Source organism: Temnothorax curvispinosus, unplaced genomic scaffold (genome assembly GCF_003070985.1).
Source record: "Temnothorax curvispinosus isolate PA1 unplaced genomic scaffold, ASM307098v1 QBEX01018401.1, whole genome shotgun sequence".
NCBI classification, from domain to species: domain Eukaryota; kingdom Metazoa; phylum Arthropoda; class Insecta; order Hymenoptera; family Formicidae; genus Temnothorax; species Temnothorax curvispinosus.
Window position 1 is genome coordinate 54,154 of NW_020228181.1, and position 16,806 is coordinate 70,959.

Sequence of the window (16,806 nt, forward strand, 5' to 3'; positions counted from 1 at the left end):
CTATATTCGCGTTCAGACCCGTATTCTAATAAATACTATTAAATACCCAACATTAAACATTTTGATTCAAACATTCATATTATTTATACATTTATCATACATAATCATTCGCTATATTTTATTTTTATCGGCTATGCGTTACGACCAATAGATTTAAGCGGACGGATCTTTCGTTTATAGAGATTAATAATAATGTAAAATGTTAATAATCCACCGTTAATCCCGTGCGGCGGCGACGTTTCCCATCGAGAACCCCGGCGCACGTGCAACGCCTATTTTAATGCCGCGCGGTGGAGAATCGTGCATTCCCATAAAAAGCGCGGCGATTATCGTCGTTTAGGCGATAAGGAATACTCGCGTGTAGAGCCGTGCCTGCATAAACGGAGATCTGATAAAGGAGGCGCGATGACGGTCTTCGTCGGGGGGAAACGCGACGATTATTAGCTAGGTTCATTTTAAAAAGATTTAAAAAATGTCTGTGACGGGTGACAGGTGACGGGTGACCGACTGCTCGTTCGGGGACGATTTTCGAGCTGTCGGCGAAGACTGTAAAGCGTATAACGGTCGTGACGGCGACCTCCACGGCGGACATTCGGGGGAGCCTGGAGATGAAGCAGGAGCCGGAGGACGAGGAGGACTGCTATCTCGGTGAGTCGAGCATGCCGCCCGCGTCGACGACGCCGCCGCCGCCGCCGCCGCCGACGGCGGCGTTGTTGCCGCCACCGACGTCGTCGTCCTCGTCGTCGTCGTCCGGCCGGTACGCGAGCGTCACGCACCGAGTGCGCTCCCACGCGCGCAGTTTGCGTGCCATGGCGAACCCCAGCGCTGTCTGGGCGCACTTTGACCTGTGTACTAACGATCCGCTGCGCGCCCAGTGCCGCATCTGCGGGGCAGTCGTCGTCAGGGGCGGCGCGAACCCGCGCCAGTGCGGAACCACGAACCTGCACCGGCATCTGAGGGTCCATCACGGAGGCAGGCTGATCGGTAGACGTTATCACGGTAAATACCACATTTAGACGTTTATTTGCAATTTCGGGATTGCGTCTATTAAATTAAAATAGAATTGTAAATGTCAAATTCTCAGACAGCAATTAAGATGTTTAAAAGACATCTGAAAGACTTATTCTTTACGACGTCTTTTCGTCTTTTGGACATGCGTACTGTTCGGGTTAATTGTATGTATTTTACAGCTTTAAACTAACTGATATTTTAATTAAATTAATTCTTTTCAAGTTTTACATCTATTATATGTGTTTATTAATTAAAATATAATCTTAGATATGATCTTTGAATTTTACAACCTTTAATTAAACGAATTAATATTTTAATTCAATTTATTTTCAAGTTTTGCAACTTAATTCTAATTAAACGATTTGAATTCGTCTAACTATTGGTAGGCTTACAATTGGTAACAACAACATGTTGATGCCTCACCATTTGCGCGCACTCTTCATTTCAAATTCTCTCTATTGTATTTTTCACTGAGCATTGCAATAAATTTAATTATTATAAATGACAATCAGCAATAATACAGTAAGAGGCTCGTGATCAGAATTTAATTCTAAATTAATTACCATTAATGTTTAATATTTACGCGTGCCCCGACCCTTTCTGTAACTATTCTTTCAACTCACATATGCCACTAATGACATATTTATTTTTTTTTTTATAGTTCTACAGTCTACATCACACGGAAACGGAAGTACGAAAGCCATAAGGATCGCCACGCAGTCCTTAGTGAGACCTCACATACGTAATATTGCACCGGCGCCCCCGCAACAGCAGTTGCAGCAGCAGCAGCAAGCATCGCAACCAAAGACCCTCGTATTAAAAACTATTCCGTTGAAAGTGAAGCAAGTTGCACCTACGACTATCAAAATGCCATCGCGACAGACTAATCAAGGACCCCATAACGTCGTGCATCAGCAACCTACAGAAGTACGTATATAGCATCCTTTGCAAACGTTGCATCTATTGCAAGAAGAAAATATAATTCCAATACAGATCTTTATCGAGCTCGTCCTTTTCCACGTGTTTCAGGTTTGCTTGAGGTGGAACAGTTATCATAGTAATATGCAAAATAGCTTCCCGTCGTTATTGGACACGGAGCAATTTGTCGACGTGACTTTGGCGTGCGAAGGACGATCCTTGAAGTGTCACAAGATGATTTTATCTTCCTGTAGCGACTACCTGGCAGACCTATTGCGGGAGAATCCATGCCAACACCCCATTATTCTAATGAAGGATCTGAAGTTCTGGGAGGTGGAGGCGTTGGTTAAATTCATGTACCGCGGGGAAGTCAATGTCGCTCACGATAAATTGCCGCAGCTGTTGAACGCCGCCGAAGCGTTGCAAGTGAAGGGACTAGCTGGTCCGAGTCCCTCCCAAGTAAGTCTGATCATCACGGGTTCATTGGTAATTAGATTCGTTAACGTACGAAAGTTTTAAATTTACTTGTACTCTTTTTGTCGATAGAACACAAAGTCACCGCTACTTATACCTCAAACGAAGCCATTGTCGTCTCAACACGTAATTCCTAGAAGTACCACAGAGTCCAAAGAGAATAAAGCATCACCCTCGAGGGTGTCTATGTCTTCTAGTCCTAAGCGTGCGCAAAAGCGACAACAGTCCGAACACATAGAGCCAAGACCTTTTACCAAAATACGTCTGCAGCGGCCCATCACCCCAACGTCGCCATGCGCGACCGTGAAGATGGAGCCTTTAGATATACCTCTTAGCCCAACGGAGATATTTCCGGAGAATAGTGAAGACGCCACGGCTTCCTCGGACTTTGAGAAACTTATGAGTTTGCACGAAGAGGATGACCCAGGTGGCGAGGAAGTTAACGACGGAGACGAGAGACTGCACTTTTGCGAACTGCCAGCTCCGCCGGATTTAAACGATAACGAAGACCAAATGGAGTTTGTACCTACCGATTTCCTAGAGCAACAGCAAGACATTGTCGAAGAGCCAGAATCGAGTTGTAATAAAGATAACAATAAAAAAGAGCCTCCTGATTACGCTTCCGTTGGCGAGGACAATGAAATCGAGCAGAATGAGATACAGCCCTCGAAAGAGAAAAAAGGGACATAGTAAGATATAGAAATGTCTTGTAATCTACGTAACGCGATCGGATTATACTACAAATTTCAATGGAAACTAGTGTAAGAATACCTGCGATTTGTTTTCTTGAAGCTCTCAAGTCAAGAAATGCATTCTTATGACGACAAACTGAACTGGGATAACTCTCACCGGGGAGATGATGTGCACGAGTCAAGTACCAAAACAAAGAGATTGTTATTTTTGGTATCTACGTATTAAGAATATTTTACCGTATTGAGATCGTATTGAGAAAATTTTACCTTTTTATTTTAGTCTTGCTGTTAATCAGAGATCTCTAATCCAAGATTAATATCTTACTATTATGTAGAGTCTGGAGAACTTTGAGGAAGGTACAACAAGAGATATTTCCGCTAGTCCAGCGCGTCTTTTTTCGCAACGTAAATATTTATTTAAATATCTTCTACGTGTATTAACTTCGTATGTATACAAATACGAGCGTCTGATATAGATCACCCATTTTATATAAAAATTAATAACGTAATGTCCGCGGTTATAACAAAGTAGGTATTCGATTGTCTTATCGGCGGATATGATAAATTTTATGTTGTAAAAGTCTAAATTTTGTAGACTCTAGAGTTGTGTCATGTAACTTATTTTGTTTACGAAAGTGATAGAGTTGTATCATGTACCGTTTCGTTGCGAGTTGTAATTATTTATTCATCGGGTATGTGTCGAGCTATAAATTGTCATCGTCGGTACGCGCGTTGTACATACCCGATTGGTAGGTGTAGATTGTAACGCGTGATGATACGTCTAAAAAATAAACGGTTACTGTAACACGCGGTGTACCGAATATACAAAAATTTTCATCGTACGTATAAGAACATTTTTTCCGAAAAGAGACATAGGTTTTATGCGAGGGAAAATGTGAATGTATATTAAAAATGTAAGCTTTTCCTTGTTCGTTGACGCGTCGATAGATGTGAATGTGACATCTTTGATAATCGACCTAGAAAATAAAATGCTGATCGAAGAAAATTTTGAAAATCGAATCTCGAGACTCCTATAAATATACGCTTTTCCTTGAACATTTTGTCTCGCGATATCATGTGATATACATATACAGGGTGTCCTATCTAAAGTGTTAGAAGCTATTTTCTCCGCCATTGCTAGAGATATTAACATGAGTTTTTTTTTGCGTTAAATGAGATAGGTTGGTTGACAATTTGATGGATAAAAAAATGTTGGAAGCAGCCCCTGAGGGGCAAAATAGAGGGCCTCTTCATTCTTTTTACTGGGACGCGGTATAAACTCTTTTAAATATTCAAATAGCTCTTGTCAAGCCTGATAATATTTATCTGAAATATTTTTTCCTCTTACGCATAGTTAACAATAGTTAACAATAGTTTACGCACGAGTTACAACAAAAAAATGTCATCTGTTGAATTTTTTTTAAATGTTCAAAGAGGTGTCCATTTACTTCCAGACATTTTAATAGTTTTTTTTGATAGATATTTTCCCTGACATCTGATAGCAATTGTGGAATTACGGATGTGCATATTTCACGAATTTTTCTCTTCATGTCCTTTCATCGTGGGAACCGTAGTTATCACTTTATTTTTAATAAAAACAAGAAATCTAATAAAGCGAGATCTGGTGTATGTAATATATACATATACAATATATGGAAATATTTTGCTGAAGTACTATGAAGTCAATGAAAAGTGAAATAAAAGTTATTGAAAAATTACTGAATATATTTCAAAATAAATCATAATTGTCCTTGTGAAATGTAATTAATATTATGAAATATAAAGAAAGAGTTAAATTATACTGTGTTGAAAAATAATAATAATTTTCTGAAATATTAGATATCATGAAATTAACTGAATTTTTACTGAAATATGGATGGAATAATAAAGAAATGGGGTCAATTGAGAAAGAATTTCAAATACATTTTAATAAAATTTTATTTTATTACATTTTCAGTAAAATATTTCCATCAGTGTTTATGAGTTTATTTTTCATTCTTTTTAGAAAAAAATAAATGTTATTTTAAAAAAACTTTAGTTTAATGGAGTATATATACCTATATGTACATATATATATATATATACCTATAACACATGATATATACATATATAATATATACATACTATGTGATATGTGTTTTATATATACATACTACATTAAATACATATATATATTCATAGGCTGCATTCGAGGAGCGCGCTATTAGCGCTATTGCATCATTCTGTCTTTATCGCTCATCAGGTGTAAAACAAGGATAGAACAAGCAAATAGCGCTAATAGCGCGCTCCCCGAATCCAGCCATAGATTCACGTATGTGTATGTATATGAATGTATGTATATCACTGATGTATATATAACGCGATGTAAATACAGCGTAAGTTGACGCGCGAAACGCCAGACGGCGCCAGACGTCCACATTCACCCCTCCCCTCGCCAAACTGTCAAATCGACGAGCGTTGTTTGTATACGAAATTTATCTCGGGTGTTTGGCGTCGCTGACAAACCCGAGTGTCCCGATCGAGGTAGCCTGGTTCACGATCAGGTTCGTAACGGCGCGCTTTTCTTGACGTCTTCCTCTTGCGAACGGGCGAGCGACGACCGGCACGGGTCGTTCCGCGTCGTCGATGATCTCTCGTTACCGCGATCGACCACGGCTTGGCCGCTGTCCCTCGAGTTTACCTGTTCCTGTTTTTTTCGTCTACCTATACCTACGTATCCATCCTCTTGTATACGACGCGAATATTATCAGTCGCACGACCGGTTGCTTTCCGTCTCGACGTCTCGTTGCTCTCCTCGAGGGCACGTCGTCGCGGCGTTCTCGTACGTAAGGGCGCGCGAGGGCCGCGAGCCAGAGACCTGCTGCCCTCTCGTCTCCCTTAACCTATATTAGAGGATCAATGACTGAACGTTGTGCGTACGCGCGAGGGAACGCTCCGTCGCAGCAATCAGCACCCGCTTGAACCGCGCGATCGTGCCCCGTGCCCTCGAGAAACGGTCTCGCACGCGGAGACGATCGGCTCGCTCCCTCCATGGGCGCGCGGATCCGGACGTTGTCGATATTCGTTGAATATTCTTAGCGTTGCCGAGGTATACGTATTAAACGAGCTTCACAATTTGCAGGATGAGTCGTACGATGGATGAGAAGGAGGAACTGGTGAAGAAGGCCTTATTTAGTTTCGTTAGGAAGCAGGTGCCCACCGCTCAACTGAGGTACAAACTCCCTTCGTTTTCGTCTTTAATTTCTATATTTAATACTGCGACTGTGTCGGGGATATTAATACTCTCACTGCCACGTGTATCATTTATACACCTAGAATCTAACTAGGCAGGCCAAGTGTTTCTTAAATAATACACCAGGTCAAAAGTTGTAAAAAAACATAAGAAATATAAAAGCATAAATACTGTAAGAATCGGTTGCAATAAAATACAGCAACTAGTAAAAAAAACAGCCTTGGCCTGAGGATGTAGTTTTCTTTTACTCTGCTTGGCAGTGAAAGTGTTAATATAAAATTATTTAATCCAATGTAAATGGCAAAATCAAGCTAAAGTCGCTTGGCGTACTTTGAATGTGTTAATAAATGAGTAAATCTTCTCATTTTAGCTTAATAGACGACATTGTACTCAGTTATGTAGTGAGTATGGTGGAAGAAAGCGCATTGGAGGAGAATCTAGACGTAGATGGACTATGCGAAATGGTGTCTGCTTGTTTACCCGAGTTTTCCACTATCGAGAAGGAGGCTGTGTCAAAATGGTTGCTCGACGTGGAAAGCAAATTGAAGCAGGAGAGTAAGGAGAACGAGAATTGCCAGTCTCACAGCGATCCGCTGAATCACATCAGCCTGGCTGCTCTCTTGCCAGCCGGCACGCAGAGAATGCGGGTCCATCATCTCTCAGAAACGAGCGACGCTGGAAGCGATTCAAGTGGGGAATATTTTTCGGAAGTAAGAAAAATACCGAGCGACACGTGCAGCCTTAACCCCTTGTGTACATCATGTTTCTCGAGTGGTCTTAAAATACCAAAAACAAAAGATTCTTGGAAATTAATGAGTTTATATAGAGGAGTTATATAGAGTGCTGATAACGACTTTCAAGTCAAATTTTTGTCCTAACATCTCTTTATGACTGTTTAAACATTTTTTTCAAATGTTTTTTTCAAATTTTTTTCAAAATGATTTAAAAATCATGTTTAGCACACCCAAAAACTCCTAAGTGTACTTTATTTCAGTCATTAATTTATTGTAAAACTTCATATAACAAAATATCTCATGACGAGAATATTCGAGTATTCTCATTTTTTTGATAACCATATTTTTTTTCTAAGGCAACATTTTGCAAATTAGACTCAAAAGTCGTGTTCAGCACACCCAAAAAGTCTTAGTTACTTTGCTTCAGTGATAAAAACATTTAGTGGCTCTAATATAACAAAATATTTCGTGACGAGAAAATGTATTTTCATGGGATTGAACGCAAAATTCAAAACGACGAGACGTCTCAAGGAAATTAAGCGCCTTTGAACATCTATTATAGCCTTACCTTTCTAGGAATCCTCCTGGCATCAGGTGGCCCTGCTGCAAGAGATGTTTCCGGCAGCGAGTCCTGCCGAAGCAAGGCACTGTTTAGCGGTAGCCGGAGGTGATATAGCGAAAGCCGCGCAGCTCGCGTTACATCGTCAAGAGGCAGGTCAAAGCATCGTGAGCAACCTTACGTTTCTAACGGTGAGATTTCATCAACGACGATTTCATTCGATCTTATGAAAGTGACTTACGAGATTTATTATGACGTTCGCTCGTTTCAGCCCAACGGTCGTAACAAAGCGAGGTTGAACGACGAGGAGTTGAAATCTCGTATCATAGCACGATACAGTTACGTCGACAGGGACGACGATTGCCGTGAGCACCGTCCAGTCGCGCCGAAAACGGAGCCCAAGAAGCTGGTACGGTATCTTGACAATAAGATCGTAAGTGTGAAGGGTGAACGTTATACGGAAGTACGAAGGGGCGGCGAGGACGAGGATGGTAACGAAGGCAGTCGGAAGAGAGGCCATTGCCGTCCGTAACCAGTCCCTTTGCCTCCACCCCCCGATCCACCCCCCTGGAGGCATTTGCGAGATTTTCGATTGAATCTTTAACTTAGATCATTTCCATCTTACTCGTATATAAAGGTATAGACGAAATATCGAATTTAAAGGCGTTGCATTTCCGTTGGCGTTTCACCTTTACGTAAATGCAGTCTGCACAACTCTCGGAATCTCTTTCATGTAACGTTAACTTATCGCCATTACGTGGCTATAGTAATAGTCAGTTTTTTACGTTATTCGTTCGAATTTATTCTCGGGTAATCTTTTACTGGATATCTCTAATATTTTATTTCGTGGAATAGACCGTAGCTTTACGATCGAGCGTGCAATGGCCGTTTTAAGTGAATATTCGTATTCGTAGTTTGAATATACGGAATTACACAAATGCGTTAGTAATCGCTGTTAGTATCGAAATATAGTTACTAAAGACTTGTGAGGAACAACTTATTTTAGCTTAATAAATATATAATAAATCGATTACAATTAATTATTTAAGATTAAGGCGTTTCTCAGCTTCCACAGTCAAATATTCTTTTATTAAGTATTTATCCGACTCGTTATTAATTTTATATAGTTTAAGATTTGATTGTAAAAGTGATACAGATTTGATTTAGACAGTGATGATTTGTGAACTGTATGTTATGTAAAAAAATACAGAAATGTTTTATTATTTAAGTGCGCTGGCTATTGTAAACTCGGCATTTGACTTAACATCCATTCCTCTTATTTTACTCTGATAATAGTCATGTTACATTTTTCAAGTTTATTTATTTTATATAGAATTAAGGGTATTCTTACGTAAGAATGATTCTTCAGAAACAGAAGATTCGAATTTTTTTTTTTATAAACGATCCATTTTTTTTTGAATGGAAAATATTCTTTCTTCTCGTGGCATTACAATGTATGCAGCGATTTTATATAATTTGTATTAAATGGTAAGAACATCCAGTCCATTATTCAAGTACTCTGTTTCTGGTGGAACACTGTATATATAGCGTCGAATAGAATTATTTAATTGCATTATTACTTTGTAAATGTGTGCGAAGAACCTTTAATGTGTATACTTTTAACGACGCAATTGCTTTATTTATGTTATGTGAATCTTGTGAAAAAAACAATTGTTTTATATTTTACGTCTGCATTGATAGCGGAGCGATGAGTGAGCGAGAGGTGATTTATGAAAATATACCTGAAAATATATTTAGCCAAATAGCATCATTGTCATGGTAGCAAACTGATCCTTTTTCAACTGCACTATAGGAAAATGTACTATATATTAGACGATAAAACGAGAATTTTTATCCGCACGTTTATTCAGGAGTCCAGAAATAATTGTTCAACAATTTAGTAAGTCAATACTGTTCTAGTGATGTAAGGAAACAATTGCCGCGAGCGAGAATGTACGTATAATTATCGTTTGTCGAATAATCAAAAATCGGAAGGATATAAATTGTAAAAAATTATTTGACAGGTGCATCTACAGCACCCATGCATCTGTGTCAAATGAAAGCATTGATATATATTGCTGAAACATTTCGAAATATTTCAAATAATATAGATTTCGAATAATGTATTAATATTTGTAGTATACGTACGTAGAGATGAACGCGAAAACAGTCGCTAGAAAATATTCACTCTTTAGGGATGAAGTCTGCTTAAAACCGCCATACGATTTGCCAGTATTATTATCCTATTGTCGCTGTCGCAGACTTTAAAGTGTAGTGCAAATATAATCATTAAAACGTTAGAAAGTCGTGTATAGAATGATATAAACTTGATACTTATTTCAGAATTCGTTATCTCGACGATGCTCGCCGTATAGATGGAATTGCTTCCGAACGCTGTAACTGCGAGACGCGATGTAAATCGAGACGTCTATTCGTTCTACATTAAATTTTCTTTGCCTTAATATTATAAAGTTGGTTGTAATCGCTTTGCAAATCGAGGAAGCGATTTGTACTGTACTTGCTTAAAAACATTTGTGTGAAATAGGGGAACGTAACTTGTGAAAGAAACTTACAAAATTATTTATTATTTGCTTATCATCAGTTCGAGAATTTTGTATTTTTCTTTTTTTTTTTTTTAAATCTTGGATTGCTATTCTACGTAATCGATCTTTTTACGATATATAGTCGAATTTACTTCGTAAACATATGAATGTAATGCAATTCAAATACAATACATGTCTTATAATGGGTCGACTCTTGCCATAGGTGATATCGTGCTACGATTGATAATTGTGTATTCATCGTGGATACATATTTGCTGAAAACTATGTATTCCATCGCCGATTAAATCTAAATTGTACCAATTCTATCTATAGATTTTAGGAACGATTCCATAAAACTGCTAAAGGGGATATGGTGAAAAAAAGAAATAGCAAGATGAATGACAAAATGGATCACTTTAGTTTTAAGCGAATTTTCCACGTGTCCTTCTGTGTTGCATATAAATAAGCATTGTGGCTATTAATTTTTAACTCGTTATAGAACTCTATGTGAACTCTTGAAGTTGTGTGAAAGTAAGATGTAACGATTGTAATTATAATTGTACTTGCCTTTTAATATGCTCTAATCACATCATGTCTTAGATCGCAATTAAAAATGTTGATAACACGGATTCTTTCTCTTTGTGACAATCTTTTTGACAATTGCCAGCGATTATAGTGACATGTAAAACACTACATGTAATTTTTGAGAATACTTTTATTTTCCTTCTTATGGCTTTTTGGATCGGAGGGGGAAAGGTAGCGCGAATTATGGCGAATATATAAAAATATGTAATTAGGATTGTTATATCCAGCAGCGCGGCGATACAGAACTCTGAGGCCTTAAGGACGGTTTAAAAAAAAGTCGATATCAGAATGTTTCATTTTTTAACTTGTACATTTGCGCAACATACGTCATGTCTTTCAATCTGTATCCACATTGTGTACAAAGAGAAGAAATTTCACATCCGATTTTTTTAAATATATACTAGCATCATTATTTTTTCGTATAACTCGTTAACGGAAACAACATTTGTCTAATGTGAGTTCCATCATTTTTTTAAGATCTAATTGACCGTGTGATATTCATCTCTTTTTTTTTATTTATCAATAAATACGACACGAGCATTATAAACGTTCATACTTTTCAGTACACAGTACACACTCTTCACAATACACTCTTATACTTGCAATTAAGTATCGGAGTATCACGCTTATAAATTGTCAAACTTTTATACATAATAAGTACGATATAGTTTCAATCAGCCAGTATTTTACGTATAAAGTTCAAACATAAGAAACATTTGTATTTCCTTCCGAATAATTGTGAATACGATCGTATTACGACGATCAATAAAAACATCTCGTAAGAAGTATCAAGATGACATATGGCAGAGTTGAAATAAAACATCCTCCATCCATAATAGTAAGATTTATTTATTATCAATGTTTTAAACTAAATTTTCTTGCAAACTCTTATTCGATGTGTGTTCGTGTACATGTAAACTTAAAATATAAAACTTCCTAAGTGCGCACATCTTTTTGTCCGAAACGCTATGGGATTTTGTGTTAAAAAAAAAACTGCAATTTTCGATTGATGGAGCAGCAATTTTTCTTATTTTTCTTATTGAAACTAATCCATGACGGTGTTTGAAACTAACGTGGAAGAATAGTGCGTTACGGAGTAATATTTGGCTATAAAATAGATCAGCATATATATCGTTTATACGATACACCACAATAATACTTCGATTTTATTTTAAAGATTGTTATAAAAAAATTTTCGTAGCAACGTAACATAATATGTCAATGGGACACTACAAGTTAGTAAAAGATTTGAGTTAACAAAATTTATATCTCAATTTGACAGATATTTGACATACAGGATGATGTCGAATTCTAAAGTTTGTTGAAGCGAGAAAGGAAAAACATTTTAATAACAAACTTATTCGGTAAGTCCGGAAAAATAAATAGTGTACTTGATCTTACGTTTCTCTTTCTCTATTTCTCTCTCTCTCTCTCTCTCTCTCTCTCTTTCTCTCTCATCTCAGTGGCCAGGCATCCATGAGCACATGAAAAAACACTCGCGATATAAAGTTCTGCCTAAGTCCATCGGGAAGTATTGCATAGCTATCGATGATTCTGCAGCATAAATCTAGTTTTCGCAGTTACGCGAGTACGTTTTCAGAGATCAATTGCGATAAATGATTTAAAGTTCGTGTCATTACAAACGATTCGATGAAGCCTGATGAACTTGGCAGTCGTTATCTAAAGAATGTATTTCGTTTACAATGGAATATGAAACAGTAGGAGTATGTCTGCATATGAAAATGAGTAAATTTGTAAATATAGAAAAATGCGCCTTGTGTGTGAATACCCGTGGTCCGTATTTTCAGTCATATTTAACGCGCAAGAGTGAAAAGTGTCCTAAGTGAAAAAAAGTCCGGAGTGAGGCTAGCCGAATGCACTTAATCGTTTACTTCTTCTTTTTCCGCGGTTTATCCTGCGGCGCCGGCAAGTTCTCCTTTCGTTTCGACGTCGGCTTCGTACCTATGTTGCTGCCCTTCTTTCGCCTCTCCTGCCTCTCGCGCTCCTCGAGCTCTTGATTCTCGCGTTCTATCAGGGTTATCAGGGTGTTGCAGCGACGCTGCAGCTCTAACGCGGTGCGGGATTTGACGAACCAGTCGAAACGGAACTGCGGCGCCGACCTCACCGTGGCGCGCAGCTCCTCGTACACGTTCTCCTTGTCGAATCCGAGCTTGTGCAGCATGCAAACGAGAAATCTGTCCTCCTCCTCGGTGTAATTCTTGCCCTTATTCGTACCGTAGGCTATCCTAAGCTGGTGGAAGGGCGCGCGGTATCTGGCCATTTTCGCGTCCAATGCCTTCTTGATGCCGGCGCGCCTCTGTATCTTGGCCTCGCCACGCTCGATCTGCGCCATCACGCGATCTATATCCTGAAGCTCGTGGCAACGTTCCCAGAAAACGGCCGAATACTCCATAACTTCCTCCGGCGTCTTTCCCTCGACCTCCTTTGCTATGTTCTCAATGTCATCGCGACCATACTTCTCATTCGCCTTGATGAACTGATTGAAGTCCCGTTTGGTCCAGTTGGTGAAGCCTTGAAGCAACAACTTCTCCTTCTCGGCGACCTCCTCGTCGGTGAGCGGCTGAGCATCGTCGATCTTGCGCTGTTCCTCCTTCTGAATTCGGGCGGCGTCCGATCCGAGCTCAGGGTTCTTCGGAACCTTGTAGCCGACCGTCTGTCTAAAATAGTAAATCTCCTGATCTAGCAGCTCGAAAAGTCGCGGCGGGAAGAACTGAAAGTCCTGTACTATCGGCTGCTTCGGCGGTCTCGGCGCTTTTGGCGCTTTTGGCTCCGAGACTCTCAACGCTTCTCTGAAATAAGCGTCGACGGCGTAATTGGCTTTACGTTCGCGTTTCGGCGGCTCGATCCAGTTGCCGATTCCAAGGATCTTTTGTTTCTCGCGGTAATCTTCGCCCTCGAACTGGTACACGGAGTCCGTCGGTGCGTCGACGGTGAAATTGCGCAACGAGGACTCGCCAAGGCTCTCTAGTTTCTGCTTCATCTCCTCCGTTTTCGCCTCGCCCTTCTGCAATATCGTGTCTATGTCCTCGTCGGTAATGGCGCTGTCCTTTGACGCGAACACCTCGTTCGCCCCGTGTCTGATCATATTCAGCATCTCGTCCTTGTTCAACGCCGTCTGCTTGGCATCGACTAGCCGTCCCTGTTGAATAACGAGCTTATCCAAGCGCAACTTTACCTCGGCTCGCTCGACGATCTTCTCCTCCACCGTGTTCTCCGTGATGAACCTGAAAACTCGCACCTGCTTCTGTTGGCCTATACGATGCGCACGATCCATCGCCTGCAAGTCCATCTGGGGATTCCAATCGGAGTCGTAAATGATGACCACATCGGCGGTCGCCAAGTTGATGCCCAGACCGCCGGCCCGAGTTGACAGCATGAAAATGAACTTCTCGCTTTCGGGTGCGTTGTACTCGTTTATCTGCCGCTGACGATCCTCGTGAGCGGTGTTGCCGTCGAGTCGACAATACTGGAAGCACCTCCAGTGGCAATAGTCCTCCAGAATATCCAGCATTCTCGTCATCTGACTGAATATCAGGACCCGCGACTCTTGCTGCTGCAGTTTCGGCAACAATTTATCGAGTATCACCATCTTGCCGCAGTTGTAGACGAGATGCTCGTCGGTGGTGTACGGCGGCCCGGGTTCAGCGCCGTCGAACAAGTACGGATGATTGCAGCACTTCCGCAGCTGCATCAAAATGTTCTGCAGCCTCATCTTCTCTATCTTACCTGCGCCATTCACGATATCTATATCCTTCATCAGCACTTTGGTATACCATTCTCGTTGCATCTTACTCAAACCGATGTACACCTTGATCTCTTTCTTGGGCTTGAGTCCCTTCTCCACCTCGGACTTCAAGCGTCTCAGAAGGAACGGTCTTAGAACAGCGTGCAGTCTCTCGACTAAGGAATTGTCACCTAGAAAACTATTTGTGTTAAACCATGAGTCAAAGTCATCAGAACTGTTGAATACATCCGGTAGAAGGAAATTCAACAAAGACCACAGCTCGTGGAGATTATTCTGTAGCGGCGTGCCTGTCAGAAGGAGCCGATTGGTGGTCTTGAATTCTCTGAGGATCTCCGACAGCTTCGACTTCTCGTTCTTTATTCTGTGAGCCTCGTCTATCACCATGTAGCGCCAGTTGAACTTCTTGAATACAGATTTCTCCTTGATGACCATCTCGTAAGACGTCACGCACACGTCCCACTCTCCGGGCATCATCACGTCCCTGATGAAGGTATTTCTGGTCTCCGCGTCACCGATGAGGCAGACGGCTCGAAGGCTGGGACACCACTTCTTAAACTCGTTCATCCAATTGGCCAGCGTTGATTTTGGCACAATAACGATGTGAGGTCCGGGAATATTTCGGAAGTGCTTCATGTATCCCAGCAGGGAGATGGTCTGCAGCGTCTTGCCGAGGCCCATCTCGTCCGCCAGGATACCGTTTATACCGTGCTCGTAGAGCGATATCATCCAATTCAAGCCGCGTATCTGATAGTCGCGCAACTCACCGGACTTGATGTAGTGAGGGGACGATTCGAAGCGCGTCGTGGGCGCCACGCTGGCGTTGCTCTCCGCGAGCAGCTCCTCGTCCTCCTCCTGCTCCGTTTTACGATGCCTGTGATCGACGGGGTCAGGTTTCGGGATCTCCGGCTGTTTCCTGGGCCTGCCGGCCTTGATCTTCAACGGACTAGCCTTGTCCTTCTGATTGTTCGTCATGAAGTGCGAGAATATCTCGGTTTGCTTCAGCAGGTAATCGAAACGCTTGCTACGGTCCGTCTCGAGCTTCGTCTCGAAGTCGCCGCCCCCCCTCGACGACGTCGTCTCCGCCGAGGACCCGTTCGAGTTGTCCCCGGTGTCGCCGGTGTCCGCGTTCTCGTCTGGCTTGGACATCTTAGGGCCCCGCGGATCGCGGATCTACACACGCACAGCTTATACGTAAACCGCCTCTCTAAACGCTTCGCCGATCACGTAATACTCGCGTCGAGAGCACAGACTGTACGTTCCGTTTGTATACGTATCACCGATCACCACCTCGCTGGCCGTTTACGGTTGCCGCCGACACATCGAAAGCGATTCAACACAATTCAACACACCGTAACGCAAACACCGCGTCAAACACCGCCGTGCATCGCCATTGACGCCATGTTGCGCCGGATTTTCCCACGCATGCGCGGGCCGCGGCGCGATAGCGCGGCACATGAGCGTATACGATACAGTGCAGTACAGTGGGAAGTGTGGAAAGTAGTGCCGCGGGGCCCAGTCGCATGAGCGAAACAAATTTCTGTTAATTAAATAATATAGTTTCCAATAAAATTAAGGTTACAGTTTACAATAAGTTGAATACAAATAACAATCAAAGATTTTATACTTGTGTCTTGTGTTTATAATAAAATTAGAGATAATATAAAAAAAAATTAGCAGTTTATTATAACACTTATTTTTAGTAAAATATTCGTAATAAATTACGGTAATAACAAAAGTACTTATACTCATAACAAAATTATAGATAATATTATAGTAAAATAAAATATATATCAAAGATATTGTTATATTAAATTACAAATAATAAAAAGTTATTTGCGGATTTGTTCATGGATATGCAATGTTTCTGTTCGTAGAAGATATCGATCTATTTCTAATTTTATTATATTTCTTAGTCTTTTCTACCCCTATTTCATATATAATTTTTTAAGATTTGGTTGATTAGACCCAGCTTTATACGCGATCAAAGATCTATAACTTTGTATGTGCAGATTTGATGTCCGTGTTTGCTCTAACTTCGCATATAAAGCTAAGTCTAATCAACCGAATTTAAAAGAATTATATATGAATTATATTTTTCAGTCTTTTCTACCCCTATTTCATATATAATTTTAATGTATGCTAAGTAGCGGAGCACCTCGCGAGGTAGAGGAGTGTTTCGCGAGGCAAGGGAAGCACCTCGCGAGGCAAAGGAGCGCCTCGCGAGGTAGAGGAGCGCCAAAGAGCCATAATTTTGATCGCATATAAAGCTAAGTCTAATCAACCAAATTTAAA

At 40.8% G+C, this 16,806-nt stretch overlaps 3 protein-coding genes across 6 annotated transcripts in view; 2 read left to right on the forward strand and 1 right to left on the reverse strand.

Moving 5' to 3' along the window:
* LOC112468359 overlaps positions 1–4,101 on the forward strand; it is a 16,572-nt gene extending 12,471 nt beyond the window's left edge. For all 4 annotated transcript variants that reach the window (XM_025037493.1, XM_025037490.1, XM_025037492.1 and 1 more), the window contains exons 2-5: positions 493–999; positions 1,673–1,938; positions 2,041–2,388; positions 2,476–4,101. In XM_025037493.1, coding sequence (XP_024893261.1) covers positions 609–999; positions 1,673–1,938; positions 2,041–2,388; positions 2,476–3,093 — 1,623 coding nt within the window. In that variant the 5' untranslated portion in view covers positions 493–608 and the 3' untranslated portion in view covers positions 3,094–4,101. The remainder of the gene's footprint in view (positions 1–492; positions 1,000–1,672; positions 1,939–2,040; positions 2,389–2,475) is intronic.
* A 1,410-nt stretch (positions 4,102–5,511) lies between these two features.
* LOC112468357 (CUE domain-containing protein 2) lies at positions 5,512–10,792 on the forward strand. The gene is made up of 5 exons (XM_025037486.1): positions 5,512–5,638; positions 6,217–6,306; positions 6,698–7,037; positions 7,638–7,811; positions 7,892–10,792. Exons 2-5 carry the CDS (start codon positions 6,218–6,220, stop codon positions 8,150–8,152), a joined length of 864 nt encoding a protein of 287 aa, XP_024893254.1. The 5' UTR covers positions 5,512–5,638; position 6,217; the 3' UTR covers positions 8,153–10,792.
* A 785-nt stretch (positions 10,793–11,577) lies between these two features.
* LOC112468356 (chromatin-remodeling complex ATPase chain Iswi) lies at positions 11,578–15,917 on the reverse strand. The gene has a single exon (XM_025037485.1). It carries the CDS (start codon positions 15,658–15,660, stop codon positions 12,637–12,639), a length of 3,024 nt encoding a protein of 1,007 aa, XP_024893253.1. The 5' UTR covers positions 15,661–15,917; the 3' UTR covers positions 11,578–12,636.
* Positions 15,918–16,806: the final 889 nt, after the last annotated feature.